Source organism: Channa argus, chromosome 14 (assembly GCF_033026475.1).
Source record: "Channa argus isolate prfri chromosome 14, Channa argus male v1.0, whole genome shotgun sequence".
In the NCBI taxonomy this organism is placed as follows: domain Eukaryota; kingdom Metazoa; phylum Chordata; class Actinopteri; order Anabantiformes; family Channidae; genus Channa; species Channa argus.
In genome coordinates this window covers 6,294,169-6,312,461 of record NC_090210.1, presented here as the reverse complement: position 1 = coordinate 6,312,461, position 18,293 = coordinate 6,294,169, and the positions used below count along the sequence as shown (strand labels likewise).

The window sequence follows — 18,293 nt, the reverse complement described above, 5'->3', positions numbered from 1 at the left end:
TGTTTTGTTTTCTGCCTAAAAAATGTAATTATCTTTACGAAACATAGTCTCCTTTGCTGTTGCTTTGGTTTGGTTTATATAGGTGACTGTGCAGAGAGCCATGATGACAAGATGGGCCATGAGTTGCTTGCCTTACGGTGAGCCAACTTTATTATGTCTGAATTTATGTGTGGAAAAGAATATTTTTGCAGTGTTACAACTTGAATTGGCAGCAAAGTAAACCAAGTAGCTGATATTTACATCCAGTCCAAGAGAGCAATTTAACATAGACTTCACTACATACATATATGTAGCTTCTGACTAAAAAAGTTGCATATGATGTTTATCCAGATGTATAGTGTAGCTGTTTGCATGGCTTGTTATTCCCAGCTGTGTATTATATTACTGGTACATGTGAAGTACAAGTAAATTATTACAATCCTAAGGCAGCAAACATGATAAATGACAGTACTGTACTTCATGTCTACAATTGCAATATTCAGAGTATGTTTTACAGTACATACACATGATTTCATACTGTATTTACAACACTAGACAAATAAACAAATATAGAAACTCAACCCCAAATCCAAAGAAGTTTTGAAAACTGTAAATAAAAACTGAATGCAATGGTTTTCAAATCTCGTCAAACCATATTTTATTCACAGTAAAACATTAACAACATATCACATGTTGAAACTGAGACATTTTACCATTTCATGGAAAATATATATTATAATATCATTTGGAATTTGATGGCAGCAACAGGAGCATTTGAGCAAGCAGCATTTGACAACTAATTAGGTTAATTGGCAAAAGGTGAGTAACATGACTGGGCATAAAAGGAGCCTTTCAGAAAGCAAGAGCCTCTTGAATGATTTCAGAAAAATGTTCCTCAATGTAAAACTGCAAAGACTTTCAAGGTCCCACTATCTACAGTATATAATATCATCAAAAGATTCCGAGAATCAGGAGGAATCTCTGTGCGCAAGGGACAAGGCTCAAGGTCAAAACTGGATGCACGTCATCTTCGCCATCCAGCTTGTTATCAGCGGACAGTTAAAACGCCTGTATCTCTGATGGTATGTGGCTGCATTAGTGCCTATGGTGTGAGCAGCTTACACATCTGGAAAGTCACCAGCAATGCTGAAAAGTACATAGGGGTTTTAGAGCAACACATGCTCCCATCCAGATGTCTCTTTGAGGGAAGGCCTTCCAAAACGATGCTAAACCACATACTGCATCCATCATAACAGCAGGGCTTCACAGGAGAAGAGTTCAGGTGCTGAAGTGGCCTCCCTGCAGTCCAGACCTTTCACTAGTAAAAAACGTTTGGCACATCATGAAAAGAAAAAATCCGGCAACAAAGGCCCAGAACTGTTGAGCAGCTTGAATTCTGCATCAGACAGGAATGGGACAACATTCTTCTCCTAAAACTCCAGCAGCTGGTCTCCTCACTTCCCAGATGTTTACAGACAGTTGTTAAAAGAAAAGAGGATGCTGCACAACGGTAAACAAAACCCTCTTCCAACTTTTTTAAGATGTGTTGCTGCCATCAAATTCAAAATGAGCTAATATTTTCCATGAAATGTTAAAATGTCTGTTTCAATATCCGACATATTGTTTATGTTCAATTGTTTCTAAAATATGGTTTGAAGAGATTTTCAAATCATTGCATTCTGTTTTTATTTATGTTTTACACATCGTCGCAACTTCTTCGGAATTTGAGTTGTAGATCAATCTTAACCTGTCAACCTTTGTGTGAAAAAGTCATCTCTCTTCACAGAGTTCCCTTTGTCATGTGACATCTGGCTCCTTATGTTGGAGAGCAGACAGAAGGTTGCTGTTAATCCTTGAATGTAGCAGCAGGGATTATTCACTGTTAAACTGCTTTAGTTGAACAGTGGATTTGCAGGTGTCCCACCAGAAGGGGTTAAGACACTTTGTTAGACTGTGTGACTTACTGGTATGAACTTAGTCAGTTGTTCCCTGAATGGAAGACTATCTCTCCTGGAATTAGTTTTTTTTGTTGTTGTTGTTTTTTTGTCCTTTCAGTTTTTCCCGTGAGTTCAGGGTCGCCACAGTGGATCATTGTCTGCATGTTGATTTGGCAGTTTTTATGCTGGATGCCCTTCATGACGCAACCCTCCCCAATTTCTACAGGGCTTGGACCAGCACTGCACAGCTGGGGACGGGAATGGGCTGTTAGGGGTTCAGTGTCTTGCCCAGAGACACTTCCTGGAATAATGCTTGCTTATTTATGAATAACATTTTTTTTGGCATATCCTTGAGTACTGATAACTACTGCGATTTGTGAGGGTCTTTTCTTAGTTTTAGTGTTATTTAATGAGTCATCTAAAGGACATAAATGCAGTTTTTTTCCCTTTCCCACCTTTGCTAAATTTCTTTCCTCTCTTTTAAGATCACGACTAATAATCAATCTTTTAGTTCTTTTCTTTTATAATTTCCTACTGTCGAAGTTGACATCATCAAATATGTTATTTCATCTCATCAACAATCTAAAAACCTAAATCTGTTTTCTAATGTACAAAGAAGAAAAACATCAAAACTCTCTTGAGCCACTAAACAATTGGTTCCTTTGCCTAAACAAAATACAAAAAAATGTATTCACTTCATATTATTCTATCCACTCATTAATCGACTGAAGCATTGCGCTCATTTTGTTGTATGTTTGTCTGTTTGTGCATAATTATACACAAATTGCTAAATGTAAGGTTTAATAACCTTTTCTTGTTATTAACAAATATATCTTGTAAAAGTACAAAAAAGAACTGTACCTTACAATGTTAGATTTATCAGCCTATTATGGACTTTATGTCTAATTTTGTCCTTTCTTTTCTTTCTGTGCATGTGCAGGCTGAGTAAGGAGCTGCAGCACAAAGATAAAATCATCGAGTCACTGCACACCAAACTACAGCAACGCCCTGAGACCCCATCAAGCTGCCACGCCCTCTCTGAGACAACCGACCAATCCGACAGGACCTCCTTGGTGTCTGACGAATACCGCACCAATGAAGACTTGGAGATGGGCTTTGATTTAGATGCCAGAGAGTATCATGAGGAGCACCGACTGAGGCAGCCAGGACACGCATCAGAGCCAGATGGTATTGTTGAAGTTTAGTCTTTCTTTCCTTATGTAAAATGCCTTTTCTGTCCTTTCATCTTCCATTCCCCTCTCCTAGTCCGTCCATCTTTTCCTCCTCCTCATGGCCTCCTCAAGTCTTCCAGCAGCTGTCCCAACATGCTTTGCTCAGCCCCCATGGCTTTGACCAGTCAGTCCTACAGAGGTATGGGACTTGTAAAGTACCCAAAACTCAGAATCTCTTTCCCTCCACTTTTCATATTCTGTACCTGTCACTTCCTGTCATTCTCCTCCAGCCCTTTTGAGTGAGGCTGTTTCCTCTTCCCTGTCTGTTCCCTCTGGCCCTGACGTCTGGGGTAAGGAAGTCACTTCTGACCCCCGGCCCAGGGCCCTGTCTGTCATCGCTGTTCGCCCAGAGCTGGACACCCTGTACAAACAGATGAATGATCATAACAGGGGTGAGGGGCAAGGGAGTGTGTTCATTTGATGTCTAAACCCTAAAAGACTTAACTTTCTTAATCTCAAGTGTGTGCAACCACTGTCTCACTTGCATAGTCTTCACTTGTTCTTTGTTTTCACTTTTTGTGGCTTTCTCCTAATGTTTTCAGGCTTTGCAGTTCCCCACGACAAGGCACTGTTCAGTCTCTCACCTGGTCCCCACAACCAGCACAACCGCTCCAGCTACAGCCAGCTATCCCATCATGCCTTTCAACAGTACCAGCTGGGAGACATACCTGAAGGACACTCACTTAAGTCTGACTCGGGTCTACTCACGGGTGCCACTTTATGGGACATGGAGAACTTGGTTCTGCCAGGAAGTTTTTCTGGATCAGCTGGGCACCAGCCAGGAAGTAGCCATGAAGGTGGGACTGAGTTGTATTGTATCAGTTACATGTATGCTGATATTAAGATCATAGACTGACTGTATCATGCAAATGTCACATATTTAGAGGATGTTCCATATTTTTATTTAATTGAAAAAGGAAATATATTACTTGCCTTAAAAATAATGATATGGGAATAAAATTCGTATCTTAAGATTCAGTAAAAGTAATAAGCTGTTGATGGGAAATGGTTGTTCCTAAGTTTCCATTAGAAGTGTTCCTAATCCTAACACTCACATCTAATGCAAATGTGAGGAGGACAAACCGCTACAAGAGAGTCAAATATTTATTACAACTTGTAGTATATTTATCAATGTGTTTTTTTTTTTCTAGGGGTAAATTTGATAGAAGAGCACCTTCGGGAGGTGAGGTGTCTCCGCCAGCGTCTGGAGGAGACTATTAGAGCTAATGAGAGGCTGCGACAACAGCTAGAAGAGAAACTAGCCACCAATGGGCGTGATGGAGGTACTGTAGCCCTCACACACTTAACCAAATTCTATACACTATCAGTTCTTTGTGTTAAAAAGTACATAAAATAACTACTATGTTTTGTGCAGGTGCACCAACAAACATCTATATTCAGGGACTGGACACGGTCACTCAATTGTCCAATGAGATCAGAGTCCTGAAAGAAGAAAACTTGGGTCTACAGTCACGTCTGCAGGCCAACACAGGTGCTCTGTCTGAAAATTAAGGCTCAGCAAAAGTGATTTTGATTTGGGGAATACTTAAATAAACCCAAATTGCTTCTTTTCTTTCTTCAGACAGTTGTGAGGAGGTGGTGCAGTTGCGGGAGGCAGTGTTTACAGCACGGGCCCGTGTGAAGCAGGCAGAGCTGGAGGCTGAGCAGTGGAAGGAGGAGCTAAGACGACTTCAGGCTCACAGTCAGGAGCAGGGACAGCAGATACACACATTAAGGCAAGAGCGGCAGGCCACTCAGGAGAAAACCAACAGGTAGGTGTGTTAAGGAATATATAGAAGTTGTACCTGTCTGCGTTTATAAATGTATGCTATGGCCATACAGTATGTGTATGTGCATCTTCAGGCTCCAGCATGAGGTGTCTCTACTGCAGCAGCAGCTGTGTGAAAGCAGGGAGCTCATCCACTCTCTGCAAAGTGAACTACAAGTATACGATCGAGTGTGTGCCAGCACAAAGGCCAGCAAAGGTCAGAATATTCATTTTACGTTAGCTATGCTTATAATACACACTTTTTTAATTATTAAAAAAAGCTTTATTTCAAAGCCACATGTGTAGAATTTCTCTTTACTGTGGCGCCACCTGGTGATAACATTAATAACTGCATCACCATAAAAAACAAAAATGGACTGGCCAAATTTTAAACCAGTGATTGTTTAACAAAAATTTATACCAAAACAATTTGAAATATGCTATAGTTACAAACATCTAACAAATGAGAGTTTTATTGCTGTGTTGGAATAAAACCTCACCACAAGTATATTAATTCTGAAAGAGAAATGTCCCGGTCTCTGCAGCGATTGTCTATTGTGTCCTCAGGCTACATGTGTCAGCTCCCAGGTCTACCAGTGGAGTTGGGGGAGCTGCTTGCGGAGGTGAGGAGTCTGCGTGCCCAACTGCAAAACAGCGTCCAGGAGAACAGCGCACTCAAACAACTGGAGCTCCACAAGCAGCTGGAGCAGAAACTGGGTGTGGGCTCTCCTCGGACACCATCTCTCTCTGCGCTTACTGCCAGCCCTCAAAGAGAAAACTTCTACAGACGACAACTGCTGCATGGTAAGATAACCTCCTCCACATATGACACCAAAACCCTTAATGAGTGAGTGTGCTCTAGTGTGGGTTGCTGTGTGTTCAAGCTTGGTTTGTGTATCTGTATGTTCCACAGACCCAGCTCCATCTCCACCAGTGAGGGACATTGGTCTGTTTAACTGTGGATCCCCAGGTCCTCCCTACTCAGACCTGGACGACAGCCATAGCACTGCCAATGGTGTGGTATATACTGTAGCTGTGGCTCAATCACTCTTTAATTTACTACAAAGACTTTTATTACAAAGAGTTTTTTGCTATGTAAAGAAAAGTCAGTGTTGTAATTCTGATGTGCTTGTCACTTCTGAACTCTACAGAAGTCTTTTACTCTGCAACGACAAAAAAGATCACTTAAAGCTCATCCATTTATCTCCAGCAGACCCTCTGGACCCTCACTCTGAGCTCGAAGGAGAGGCCCCAGATGGATCATTTGCGAACCGTAATGGCCGCCATGCCATTGGTCACGTGGACGACTTCACCGCTCTGCAGCAGCAAGTCGTAGAGGGCCGGAGCCTTGTCCAGGGGATGGAGGCAACTCTGCAGGCCCTCCTCGGACCGCCACTCCTGGCTTGTGGCCAAAAACAGAGCAGTGAATTGGTGAGATCCCAATGGGCAACAAAACTACAACTATTTAAAGTAAGGATTGCAGAGTGCACATATATGAATGAATTCTTCGTGCAGGTCCTGGACTATGAATCTGTGAAGAGTCTGCTGTCTAACACCAAGACTTTAAGGCAGATCTTGGAGGAGGCAATGTCTCTGCTGAAGATGTTCTGGAGGGCAGCTCTGCCCAGCACCGATCCCTCCATCCAAAACCTTAAAAAGGTTTGGACAATACATTTTGATATTTTTATATTTAAAGAGCTTTAACATTCAAACATTGTGTTATAACAGATATCTTTATGTGTGTGTAGGAGCAGTGTATGCAGGAAGAGATTTTGTCACTTAAACTGCGTATGTCAGAGCAGGAAGAGGTTCTTAAGGGAACCATTCAGAGACTGAGGAGCACCAGCCGCACCAAGGAGAGCATGGAGCAATTCATAGTCAACCAGTGTAAGTGTTTCTGTGCATGTGTGAGTGATGAAACCCAAATGTAGGAGGGGCAAGGGTGAAACAACAGACCTAATAAGGTACGAGCAAAGGAAGTGAGAGGGACAGATTCTCAGCAGACTACACGGCTTTTCCCTTTTCGGAAGAGAAAATCCAGGTTAAACAGAAAAAATAAATGAGGCAATTTATCATCCACAGGTCTGTAATAAAGAGGCTTCTGTGGATTTTACCCAAAAACAAAAAATTGTCTTGTTTTTCATGTCGAATGCAACTAAAGACACAAAGGAAATGTGTAATAATTATTTTGTATAGTTTTTTATTTAGTATCTCTGTGTTCCTGTATCTCTGTGATAACAACATATCCATCTAGTTATTTTTTAAATTATACTATTTAGTGTCAAGAACCCGTGATGTGCTGAAGAAGGCAAGGACAAATTTAGAGGTAAGCCACTTTAAATGCATCCTCAGCGGTTCCTTATATGTTTTTATCTGCATACATTCTCCATAGGTCACAGTATTATGATTATCTGTGGGTATGTATTGTGACTTTCCTCATGTCGTAGAGTTTTGATGTCAAATTGTCACACATTTCTGAGTCACTTGTTGCTTCGTCCTACATTTGTCTCTCCTCTCCTTCCTCGTTTCCTTTTCTTATGACCACATAGAAGAATGAGCTGAGACTCTCCTCTCTAAACTCCCCTTCTTCCTCTACTTCTGCTGGTAATTGTCAAGGATCTTGTGGCTTGCATATAGGTAGATGCTGTCCCAGCTTCGAAATTTGAAAAAGTGGATTGCAGTAGTATAATGAGTAGTTTTCAATCGGTTTAAGCTCCAGATATTAAAGTAGATTTTAGTTTTCTGGGGCAGCTTCTATTTCTGTGTGGATTTGCTCTTTCTAGTTATACTGACATCACAGGTTTACCATCCCATTTGACAGCACATTCCATCCTGGTTTAATTAAACTTTTAGCATTTGTAATTAATTAAAAGTGTTTATTAGACAAAAAATAAAACATGGGAGATAATAGAAGTCACAGCATGCCAAAACTCTTGTTCTCTTGTTCTGAGTAAAACAATTCAGCTGACACAAAGAATGACATAAAGGGTGATAAAGGGTTCCTATAATCAGCAGCACCCTTTGTGTAGTCACCCTGTATTCTACATTAGACCTGCACAGCTGTAAATATGTTATTTTAACACTGTTTTAAGAAGAGTTTTATCAAGGCCACGAGTTGTTCCTAAATCCACAACACTTGCGCCAAGTGTTTTTATTTACTCCCATGAACTAAGTATGACTCTATTTACAGCTTCAGACTCTGCATAGCGAGCACCAAAATAATTGCACACTGCATGGTTTTCATTCTGTGTGTTTGATATCACAGTATCAGCCAAGTTTCGACACACAAATGTGTATAACAGCTTTAAAATAGGTTTGACTGCAGCCTTTCACTTTTAGAATTTTAATAGTGTCAAACATCTATATGCATTCACTATGCAAAGTACACAGTGTGTGTGTGTGTGTGTGTGTGTGTGTGTGTGTGTATAAAAGTTAAGTTTTTTTTCTCTCATTTTGTCCATAAAACCAGATGAGGACCCAGGAGGTGCTGCCAGAGAGCAGCTTGCTAATCACAGTTTCCTGAAGATCAGCGGTGCTTCCAGAGCTGCCGGCCCTGCAGGCAATCAGTGTCCAGCAACAGCAAGGAAACGCAGCAGCCAATGCCTGCTTTAGACTTTTAAAGAACCAGCCTCAATGCTACCACCTCCGACCTCTGACCTCTGTGTTCTTAAACACCCCCCACACCCCCTAACCTCCAGCCATAATAGCACTTACAACCTCCCTTCCTCTGGACAATACGTGCCAAACTTCCTTTTACCCTCTCACCTCTTCCCAACCCCCCACATGTACTATTGTCTCTGAGTGATGCATCAGCAGTTTGCCTTTTGTGTGTGACAGAAGAAGGTGATTGAAATGTGCCTCTGATGGTTTCAGTGACGTGTGTCCTACTGATGGATCTGGTTGAAGATGCTTATAGATACTGATTTCAGACTAAATGTGCCTTTTCAGTCTGTTGTTAGTGGGTCAAAGGGTTGTATTACAGAAATGTTCATGCTTCCTTAAGTTTGCGCCATTTACCATGTATTATTAGAACTTAACAATTACATAAATTCAACATTAAAAGTAAACACTTAAACTTTTGAGAACACAAAAAGAATATACGCCCCCAAATCTGCATCTATGAGCATTCCCTCTTGAGAGCCAGACAGCCTGTGGACAGAGTAGATGTTTATGCAAGTTTAAAATGGTTTGTGAGAGGAATTCTGCACACATGTGCACACATCTGAATGTGTGCGTGAATGAACAAAGCTTACTCAAAGACAAGACTCCCTCAACTTTACCACAGAAATGCAAGTTTACATCATGTGGCACTCTTATTAATGAGGACATCCTTTTTGCAAATGCAATGCAAAAAATGACAACCACAATGTATCAGTAGAAATAGAACTAAGTTAGAGGAGGTGGGTGACTACTGCTAAGTAGTCAGGTTTTAGCTAGATCTGTATTTGTGGAGGAAGCTTATGATTGTTATGTCAGCCATTAGTCAAGGGTTATCAATAGCAGAACAAAAGCCAGATAAAGGTTCCATTTTAGTCACAAACCTCCACTTTTAAGTCCTTTTTGGCATTAAACTGCAGTAAGGGAAACACTAAAAATAAAAAGAGAACTGGATCAGTCAAATTGTTGAGAGCAATTTCTAGTTTGTCGGATGAGATTTGTAAGCAGGATATAAACTACAACATGTAAAAAAAAGAGGTTAAAGTGCTGAAATGGTACCAGGCTAAACACGTGTAATCAAGCTCCCTCGTAGGAGTTCTCATATAAGCATGTGCAATAACAATGTTTTTTTTTTTGAATGAACATGCTGCACTATTTTTTTTCCTGACACTGTATTACTAGTCACACTGATAACGTTAGGGCATGATCAGTGTTTCTATTGTTTTTATCTTGAGTGCGTATGCATGACAGCGATTGTTAAAGGTACAATCTAAGCTAAGGGACAGGGGATTACCAATACTTGCCAAAGTTTGAACTTTGAATCCTCTTTACTTTTCTTGCCTTATCCATGAGAATGAAAAGCCCAGGTCTGACTGATGGGTCACTGAGGTGTTTCCTTTTCAAAGGGCCTCGAGAACCACAGAGACGATAACCATTAAACGGCTGGTTCGGGTTATTTTGAATTGTGAAACAGAAATTAGCTCCTTTTTTGGACCAAAATTCAGTAAAGCGGATTTTCTTACCACAAGGCCATATGCTATTGTTCTTTAAGCTATTTCTCTTGTTCCAGGCCATCCTAGCATTCCCATGGCAAAGGCAATATAGATTATCAAGTTCTTATAGATGATACAAACTTTGACAGGCTACTGGTGGCATCATTGTTCTGTAATTCACTCATAACAGTTCAACTTCACATTTAGTTTGATTGGTTTTCTTGCTGTACATTTGCCATTCTATGCTGTAAATAACCAGCTTTGTTTCTGTATAAACTTCACTTTTCTGTGAGTGTGAGCCATGTATGTAAGTATGTGTGTGAGTGGGAAAAAAACATCCAACATTTGCTTAATGCAAAGTTGATATTCTGGGTAGCTGTGCAATAGCTTTATATATTTCATTTTGTTGCTACACTGAATTGCATTATAAGAATGTTACATTCACTTACTGCAATGTATTATTTATATGCAGTGTATGTCCTAGAATTGTCACTTTGAATCAGTTAGTCATAAAGAAGTCACAATCTATGCCTTCATAATACTCAAGACACTGATCACAATATCATCCACCTATAAAAAAGCTCTAATTAATGTTGCTTCGCTTGCCTTTAAAGTTAGCTTGAGAAGTTCCTCAGTCTGCTCTCAGTGGTAGAAATTGCCTTGAACTCCTGCTTCTCTACCTAATATCTGCCAAATTAGGTTTTGTTTGCACGAGTCTTCTGAAAAGTTGCCACGTATTTCAAAGGTTAAAAAAAAAAGTTTGACTTTTCCTTTTGAAACTTAAAGGGAAAGTATAGTTTGAAAGCATAGTTTACTGTGACAAAACAAAGAACGATTGTGAAACACTGGATCCACAAAGCCTTATTGCTACTCAATAGGAAAGGGAATCAAACACCAGTTTGAAACTATTTATTGTTGGTCTTGGCTTGCGTATGTATATAGTGCGATTTGATTGGTGCAGCTTTATGTGAATGGATAACAGCTTTATTTCTTGCTTGTGCATAATGAACTAAAAAGCCGATACAGGACTCATATGGATCCTGTCTCTGATGATAGTTAATAGTGTGTTATCAATGAAAGATTTGGATAAAGACTAAATAAAACAAAAAAGCTTGTGTGTTTGTTTTTTTGAATACTGTGTCTGATTATTTAGTTTCAGATTCCCATTAGCTTCAGTTGGTGCTATTGATGAAGTGCTGGATCTAGATGTAAGTTTGTACCTTACTTTATTGTAATGCAACACCACATCAGGTTGTTGCCACTCTAGCCCCACCCAGCGATTAAAATTCAATATGACTCAGCAACATGAGAAGTAGAAGTACTGACGCAGAAGTACTGAAGTAAAGCAAAAATAATTGTCTCTTTAAATCAGAATTCAAAATTTGAAAACATATTAACAACTAACTTGAAATCTGTAATACATATCTGAATCTTTTAACCTACAGAATATTAGTATCTGACACTACAATAAAAGGCAAAACATGAAAAGGAATTGGAACCAGCGTGGCCTCCCTTTATTAGCAAACAAAGTAATACCTCGTACAATGACTCTCCACACCACACTGGTTCTGCAAAGCATTTAAAACATTCACAAAACGGGTGTAAAATTCAAGTTTTGGTTTTAGCCTTAAAACACCACTTCAAATGGTGCTTGTCCTCACTCCCTTATGTTATTCTTACAATCTTTTTGGACAGTACATCATGGCTAGGCTCAACATTCACAAAATACTTTCAGAGCATCTCGGATATTCTGTAGAGTGTATCAACTGTGGGTATATACTGTAACATAAGTGCAGAAAAATAAACGGCATAAATTACAAGTGACAAAAATACCTTTCAAAGCCACCCCACATCAAAATACACATTATCATAAATGATCAAAGCACACATGTGAGCACAGGCTGTACAACTTTGCAATACAAGGTAAATATTCACCCCATAGCCCTATTTACCTGAAAATGTGCCTCTAATGACGTTTTGCAGTTGTGCAGCTGATCCGCTTCTGAATGTGAACCAATGTGCAACCACGTCCTTACAAGTTACGGACATTCAATACCTGCAAAGGAGCAAGCTGAAACACTTCGGGTTTAAATTCCTTTGTGTAGTACTACACAGTAACTGATAGATAGAGTACATTTAATAAACAGAGGCACTCCCATTTAGATGTGGATGTAACTGTTGGTACCCTTCCATAAAACCAGAACAACCTACAATATTCTCTGAACATGAAACTGTCAAAACCAAACAAATGAAAAAATAAACGACTTCGCTTTAGATTTTTGATTAAACAGAATTTTAAAAAACACAACCGCCAAACCAAACAGCAGAGTGACTACTTTTCATAAATTTAAATCCGCTCCATGACTGCTTACAAAATTGAAGACGTTATGCTAAATACAGGAAAAGGCTGGAAATATCACTATAATAATAATAATTACGGTTATTTAACAACAAACAGTCGAAGCCATTTTCATCTGTTTTATCACTTAAAATGTCCTGTTAACTCAAAAGCAAAGTCTAAGTTTATTTTAATTTTGTTTCTTTTTCCACCTTTTTTTCCACATACAATTTTATCTTATTTCAGATTACAGGTGGGTTTATAACAGTGATTACAGGTGGGTTCATTTTTTGTAAAAAGGGCACCAACAATTTTGTCCACATCTATTTAAACTCTTTCAAGTTCATTATATTTAAAAAAAGAACAAATTGGGTTCTATTGTCCAGAGAAACTACAGTACAAGAGATGTCTGCTGCATAGTTAAAAGCTTATAGAAACACTCCCGCTTAGAAGTAAAGTGCTAGCAAAAATGATGGTGACATACAGGCAACAACAGAACTAAACAGTGACTTTTGACAACCATTAAAATAACAAACCTGAAAAAACTTTATAAATAGAATTAACACGTTGTTCGCTGTTGCTTCCCTAACAAGAACTGGACATCATGTTTGTGGAACCTAAAATTGAAATTCAGAACATTTTTACAACACGTTATTGCACTTTATGTTTAAGCAAAGCCAAGTCTGCTGCTCTCTTCAGCGCCTTAAATCTGACTGTTGATCAGCACACAGTTGCAAAGAAAACAAAGTCAATCAGTTGCTGAAGCAGTGGCTCCCAGCCTTGGTCCTCTGGGACCCCCTGTGCTACTTTATTTTAACTATGTTGTGGATTTAGATACCGACTGCTGATTACCTAAATCAATTATGTTCACATAATCATAAGCTGAAAGATGCCATTTTAGATTAGGTTGGGATAAGGGAAGACAAAGCTAATTTGTATCTTCTAAATTCTGATTGACTGAACACACCTGATGTAAGTAATTAGCAGTGGTTGGGGCACTAGAGTGGGGGTAGCTGGAAAACAAGATGGGCAAGGGGTCCCAAAGAACCAGGGATGGGAACCACTGAGCTGAAGGATATGACAACACCACACTTTACACATTCAAAACTATTGATCCACATCAGAAACGCTTAAAAACAGTCAAAAATGAAACAGATGAATCACAGATCCTCTACCTGTCAAGATCACATATGACCTGGATATGCACCCCCCCAAAAAAAAAATCTATTTTAACACAATAACATGCATTTGATTACAAGGTGCAGCAAACACACAATACACAAAGTGATTTAGTCTGTTTCTTGCCTGTCTGATATCACCGATAAAAGCCACAGTATGTTTTTTATGTTTTTCTCTCAGCCTACAAGTACACACTTTGCTACGATTTTCAGAGCCCTATGTAGAAAGAAGTGCATCCCACAAGCGACAGTCATGGCCACTGGCCTTTACCTCTCCTGTAAACTTGTTTCAGTGCAAGATTTGGCTAAATGTGATGACGTGACAAAACAGCAGAATACAAACATGCTGCTCTTTAAAGGTATTGTGGAGCACCCGAACTGAGGTTTAGATGGGCTTGTAAAGCAGAGAAGTGACGTATTTCTTCTTGTATCTATGAGTGGCACTTAACACCATCACTCCGTCCTACACAAAGAGACAACAAAGAAACAAGCAGTCATGAGGGGGAGGCACAGATACTTATATAACTACCAACTGATCCAAATATATATATATATATATATATATATATATATATATATATATATATATATATATATATATATATATATATATATATATATATATATATATATATATATATATATATATATATATATATATATATATATATATATATGAATGACAGAGCACAATAAAAATATATTTTGTATAGCACCAAAACACAAGCTGGGTCACTTTAGCAATATGACAAGCTTAACATTTAAAGGTTTGTTTAAACTCCTTAATTTAAGTAGTACAAACAGAAGAAATGCCAAAAATAATTTGAATGGACATAAAGTATGAAAGCTTTATGTACAATAAAAAGATTCAGACTGAGGTCTCTATGTCTAATATTATGTGTACTGCCAGTTATATTTGGCCAGTGCGAGAATGGTTTCAGCTGCTTCTGGTAAACATACCTTTATTGAAAGAGCATAAAGGTGGTTCAGCATGACGTGGTTGGGTTCAGGAAGAAGAGCAGGGTCACACTGACAAGAGATATTAAGTGTAAAAGGAACCAGAGAAATTAGTAAACACCAAAAATAGAGGGTAAATGAAAGAAAAAGAAAAATCTAACAAGTTAAAGTATGAAAACACTGACAGATATATTGGTATCCTTATTGAGAATGACTTGAAGGAGGTGAGGGGGGAGTATAGGTGGGGCTTTGAAATGCTCCTCTGGTCTAAAGACATACTGCTCCTGTCCATATGGACCTGGAGGGGAGCTGGACAGATCTGTGAACACAAATGACAACACTAACTGAATATGGATCTGCTCGTATCTGCCCCAACAAAAAGTTCTGGCTACTTTGTTCTGCCTATTGGTCAAATTTATTTAGCAAAAAACTGTTTTGAAACATAATATCACTTTTCCAGTAATCAAGTGTGTTGCCTGATCACATTTTATTAGATAAATGGAAGCTAGTATTAACTCACCTGATGTGTCTGAGCACTCCAGAGAGTCGACCTGCAGTGCATCAAACACCTCAAAGTCTGACTTCTTCACGTGGATCAGGTTGTTGATGGTGCCGAGCTGACTGGTTACCACCGGCTGCAAAAGAGAAGTTTTTCCAGAGGTCAGGACAGAGCATTTTATAATTGTTATGCTACATAGACTTTGATATTGATGCTGTGAGTGTAGCTTCTTTCATTAAGTGACTGGAAGGTCGATAGAACAATGCTTGCAGTAGTTTTGCTGGCAACTGATAGCTCAAAATCATTACTGAGATCAACTAATAAAACACACAAGTCTATTACAAGTCTATTTCCATACAAAAGTTGCAGATAAAATACACCTTTTAAACATGTTAAATCGTAATTTAACAAAAACAAAAGATAATAAACAAATTTGTTCTGTACACTGGTAAGCTTAAAAAGACAATAATACTAACATACCTCTGAGGGATCGTGAACCCACTGTCCATCTACAAAAAACTTGTACTGGTGCTCTCCTTCTGGCAGGTCCAGGATTGCTACAAAATCATTGTGGCTTTGCAGAGAAGAAGAAAAATAATTTAAAGGCCGTATACTTCAGCGGCTGCAAATAGGGACAGCTGAGAAATTAGCAATGGATCCATTCATATAGGAATTCACTGACATACGGTACATGCATACATACAACTAGTACAGTCCTGTTTACCTCTTATTTAGAGGTATCTTTGTGCTCCAGTTATTAAAGGAACCAGCGATGTAGACCTCCTTTCCCCCACCAGCCCAGCGGATCACAGTGGGTCGAGCCTGAGGACCAGTCTTTACTAGGTCATCCAGATCTGGGGTAAATTCTTTTTCTTCTAATACCTAAAAATAAATTAATTTCAATCTCAACCATGAAGCTTTTAGTAAAGTCAAACATAATATTTGTCACTGAAATGTAGAAGGTTCTTTGCAAATATCTGTATGTCCGTTTGTCTATTGTTCCATTGTACCTTTGATTCAGGCCCATGTGTGTTAAAGATGTTGGGGTCATCTGTGCTGTCCACCATCTTACTGCTGGGTTCTTGGTCTTTGTGACTTCCCCCGCTGTCTGAGCGGTGGGCCTTGGCCCCATGGCGATCTCCTGACACCCTGTCACTTGTGTTTCCCATAATGCCTTACTATTATTATTGCTGTGGCTGCAGAAAAAGAAATATCCTTGTTTGTCAACTCATACATTTATTGTAATCAAGCCATAACAGGGAGAATCCCAAAGAGACGCAAAATGTGTGCTTCACATAAGAAAAAACTGAATTAGTGGAAACCACCAAAGTACAATCGACAACAGATTACAAATAAGATATTAATAGTATTTGTAAAAAATAAATTGTCATCAAGACGAGCCATTGCCCTAGATTTTGCCTACACAAACTGAGGGGAATATGACATAAATTTACTGTTTTGGTCAAATCCTATTAAGTCAGCAGAAAGCACAGGCATTGTGCGCAAGCTGTGTTCAATGTAAAGAAGCAAATGCCAACTAACACAAGCAGCCGGGGACACTGTCATTTAAATGCAAACTTGAGCAGCGGTCTTCTTCCATACGGTTAAACGGCTTTAAAGGCTAATAGGCTAATCGGTTGTCTAGACAGTCGCAGATACAAGCAAGACACTGTCAGTGAATTATCCTCGTCCAGTGAAGCTGGACCTACCGAAGGAACTCGACCTAGGACTTATCCTCTAACACTGACCCACTGTGTAAGACATAACGCAGGTTACACACAGCACCGTCCGTCAACGCCGACTACCAAGCTACTTAACGAGCAACAAGTTTTAACTTCCCAAACTAAGTACACGTTGAATAAAAATGCACCATACTTATAAACATAGGGATTGTTACGTGTAACGTAAGTTGCCACAGATTCTCATCTGGCTAGTTCAGCTGCCTCCACCTCTGACCACTTCAGCAGAATATTTTTAGCTGCTCCTTACAGTTAGCTAGCGAGCTAACTAGCTGCAATGTCTTACTAACAACGTCAATGTAGACTGAGATAACGCAACTAAATCATTTCTTATTAATATTAAATATGTAAAAAACCTAAACCAAACACAAAACCCACTCACCTACACCAGCTGGAGTTATTTTGTAGGTTATTTAACGAAAGCACACTATTTCACAACAACGGTAGCGCTTTGGTGACAAACTACGGTGGCCGACTAGGAAATAGGTGTTTTGAGTTTAGAGGGACACCAGGCTGTATGTAAACATTTAAGCCAGAAACGTCAATCACTTTAAGAAGTTCTAAGACAAACGATATACCGTCACTAAAGCATTTGATCGATATAAATATCAATATTCTTGAACATATAATGAAAACAATACATTTTTATTGTAGAATACTGGATGTTTGCTTAGGGTAAAACCTGGTACTTTGATTTGCAGCCACTCTCAGGCCTGTCTGACAGTACAGTACCTTCAGTAAATCCTCACAGTGCTGTAATTTTTCTTAGAAGGTAGTTTTCTAATAATGTAGAGATACACTAGTCACAAAATGTTAAGGATATTCGACTTTTGTGAAATTTCTGGAGAATATAAAAAGTTCATGCTAAAGTGATATTATATCACGAAACAATTTTTCGTCTCAAACAATTTAGTGAAACAAAAGCTAACAACAGCGCTGGGTATACCACAACAAAAAATGTCAATGTCTCAATACTTGGCAATTGTTAGGTGTCACCTTGGTCTCTTAATGTCAAAATGTGAACAGAATGATGAAGAGGACTGTTTAAATACAAATGTCATTGAACCAGTACATTTAGTGGTCACATTATGGATCAGACTTGATCCATGAATCACGTTGTGAGTTTTGAAGTTAATCACCTTGTTAGAAAACAGCATTTTATGCAATAAATACTAAATCATTGAACAGTTGGACATGTGCATTCAATTGTTTAGAGAAGGTCAAATTGATTTCACCTGTAAAGGTTATGGTGCATTTTAGGTGCATTCTGAAATTTCCACTCAAAAGTCAAATATCCCTAAGTTTTTGTGAGTAATGTATAGCTCTTGCTCTATGAGTCATTTTCCAGTGAGTCAAGTAATCTGTTACAGATTAAAAAGGTTTCTATAGTTTAAATCTGTTAGCTAAACTTGAAAAAGCAATGCCAAAAAGAAAAGGCAGTGTGAATGCTTCAGCTCTGAAATGATTTTCCAAGCAAAGCTGAAAAAAGCCTAATAGTTTTAACTGAAATGTTCGC

At 38.9% G+C, this 18,293-nt stretch overlaps 2 protein-coding genes across 10 annotated transcripts in view; one reads left to right on the top strand and one right to left on the bottom strand.

Annotated features, from left to right (window-relative positions):
* Positions 1–9,861, top strand: part of LOC137140617 (myomegalin-like) — a 42,635-nt gene extending 32,774 nt beyond the window's left edge. For 5 of the 8 annotated variants that reach the window (XM_067529007.1, XM_067529008.1, XM_067529009.1 and 2 more), the window contains 17 exons: positions 83–137; positions 2,857–3,104; positions 3,183–3,287; positions 3,379–3,540; positions 3,691–3,945; positions 4,300–4,431; positions 4,524–4,640; positions 4,731–4,920; positions 5,012–5,133; positions 5,484–5,720; positions 5,830–5,931; positions 6,127–6,347; positions 6,432–6,575; positions 6,665–6,803; positions 7,196–7,242; positions 7,466–7,520; positions 8,386–9,861. In XM_067529007.1, coding sequence (XP_067385108.1) covers positions 83–137; positions 2,857–3,104; positions 3,183–3,287; positions 3,379–3,540; positions 3,691–3,945; positions 4,300–4,431; positions 4,524–4,640; positions 4,731–4,920; positions 5,012–5,133; positions 5,484–5,720; positions 5,830–5,931; positions 6,127–6,347; positions 6,432–6,575; positions 6,665–6,803; positions 7,196–7,242; positions 7,466–7,520; positions 8,386–8,528 — 2,474 coding nt within the window. In that variant the 3' untranslated portion in view covers positions 8,529–9,861. The remainder of the gene's footprint in view (positions 1–82; positions 138–2,856; positions 3,105–3,182; positions 3,288–3,378; positions 3,541–3,690; positions 3,946–4,299; positions 4,432–4,523; positions 4,641–4,730; positions 4,921–5,011; positions 5,134–5,483; positions 5,721–5,829; positions 5,932–6,126; positions 6,348–6,431; positions 6,576–6,664; positions 6,804–7,195; positions 7,243–7,465; positions 7,521–8,385) is intronic. The other 3 variants (XM_067529003.1, XM_067529004.1, XM_067529005.1) reach the window with 3 other exon arrangements.
* Positions 9,862–11,275: 1,414 nt separating this feature from the next.
* On the bottom strand, positions 11,276–17,264 carry prkab2 (protein kinase, AMP-activated, beta 2 non-catalytic subunit). Of its 2 annotated transcripts, none has more exons than XM_067529011.1 (8): positions 17,160–17,264; positions 16,049–16,234; positions 15,763–15,920; positions 15,519–15,612; positions 15,060–15,174; positions 14,725–14,858; positions 14,543–14,611; positions 11,276–14,045 (listed from the first exon to the last, which is right to left on the bottom strand). In XM_067529011.1, exons 2-8 carry the CDS (start codon positions 16,205–16,207, stop codon positions 13,968–13,970), a joined length of 807 nt encoding a protein of 268 aa, XP_067385112.1. In that variant the 5' UTR covers positions 16,208–16,234; positions 17,160–17,264; the 3' UTR covers positions 11,276–13,967. The 2 variants fall into 2 exon arrangements, with proteins under 2 accessions (XP_067385112.1, XP_067385113.1); XM_067529012.1 differs by lacking the exon at positions 17,160–17,264 and adding an exon at positions 16,914–16,932.
* Between the last annotated feature and the right edge of the window lie 1,029 nt (positions 17,265–18,293).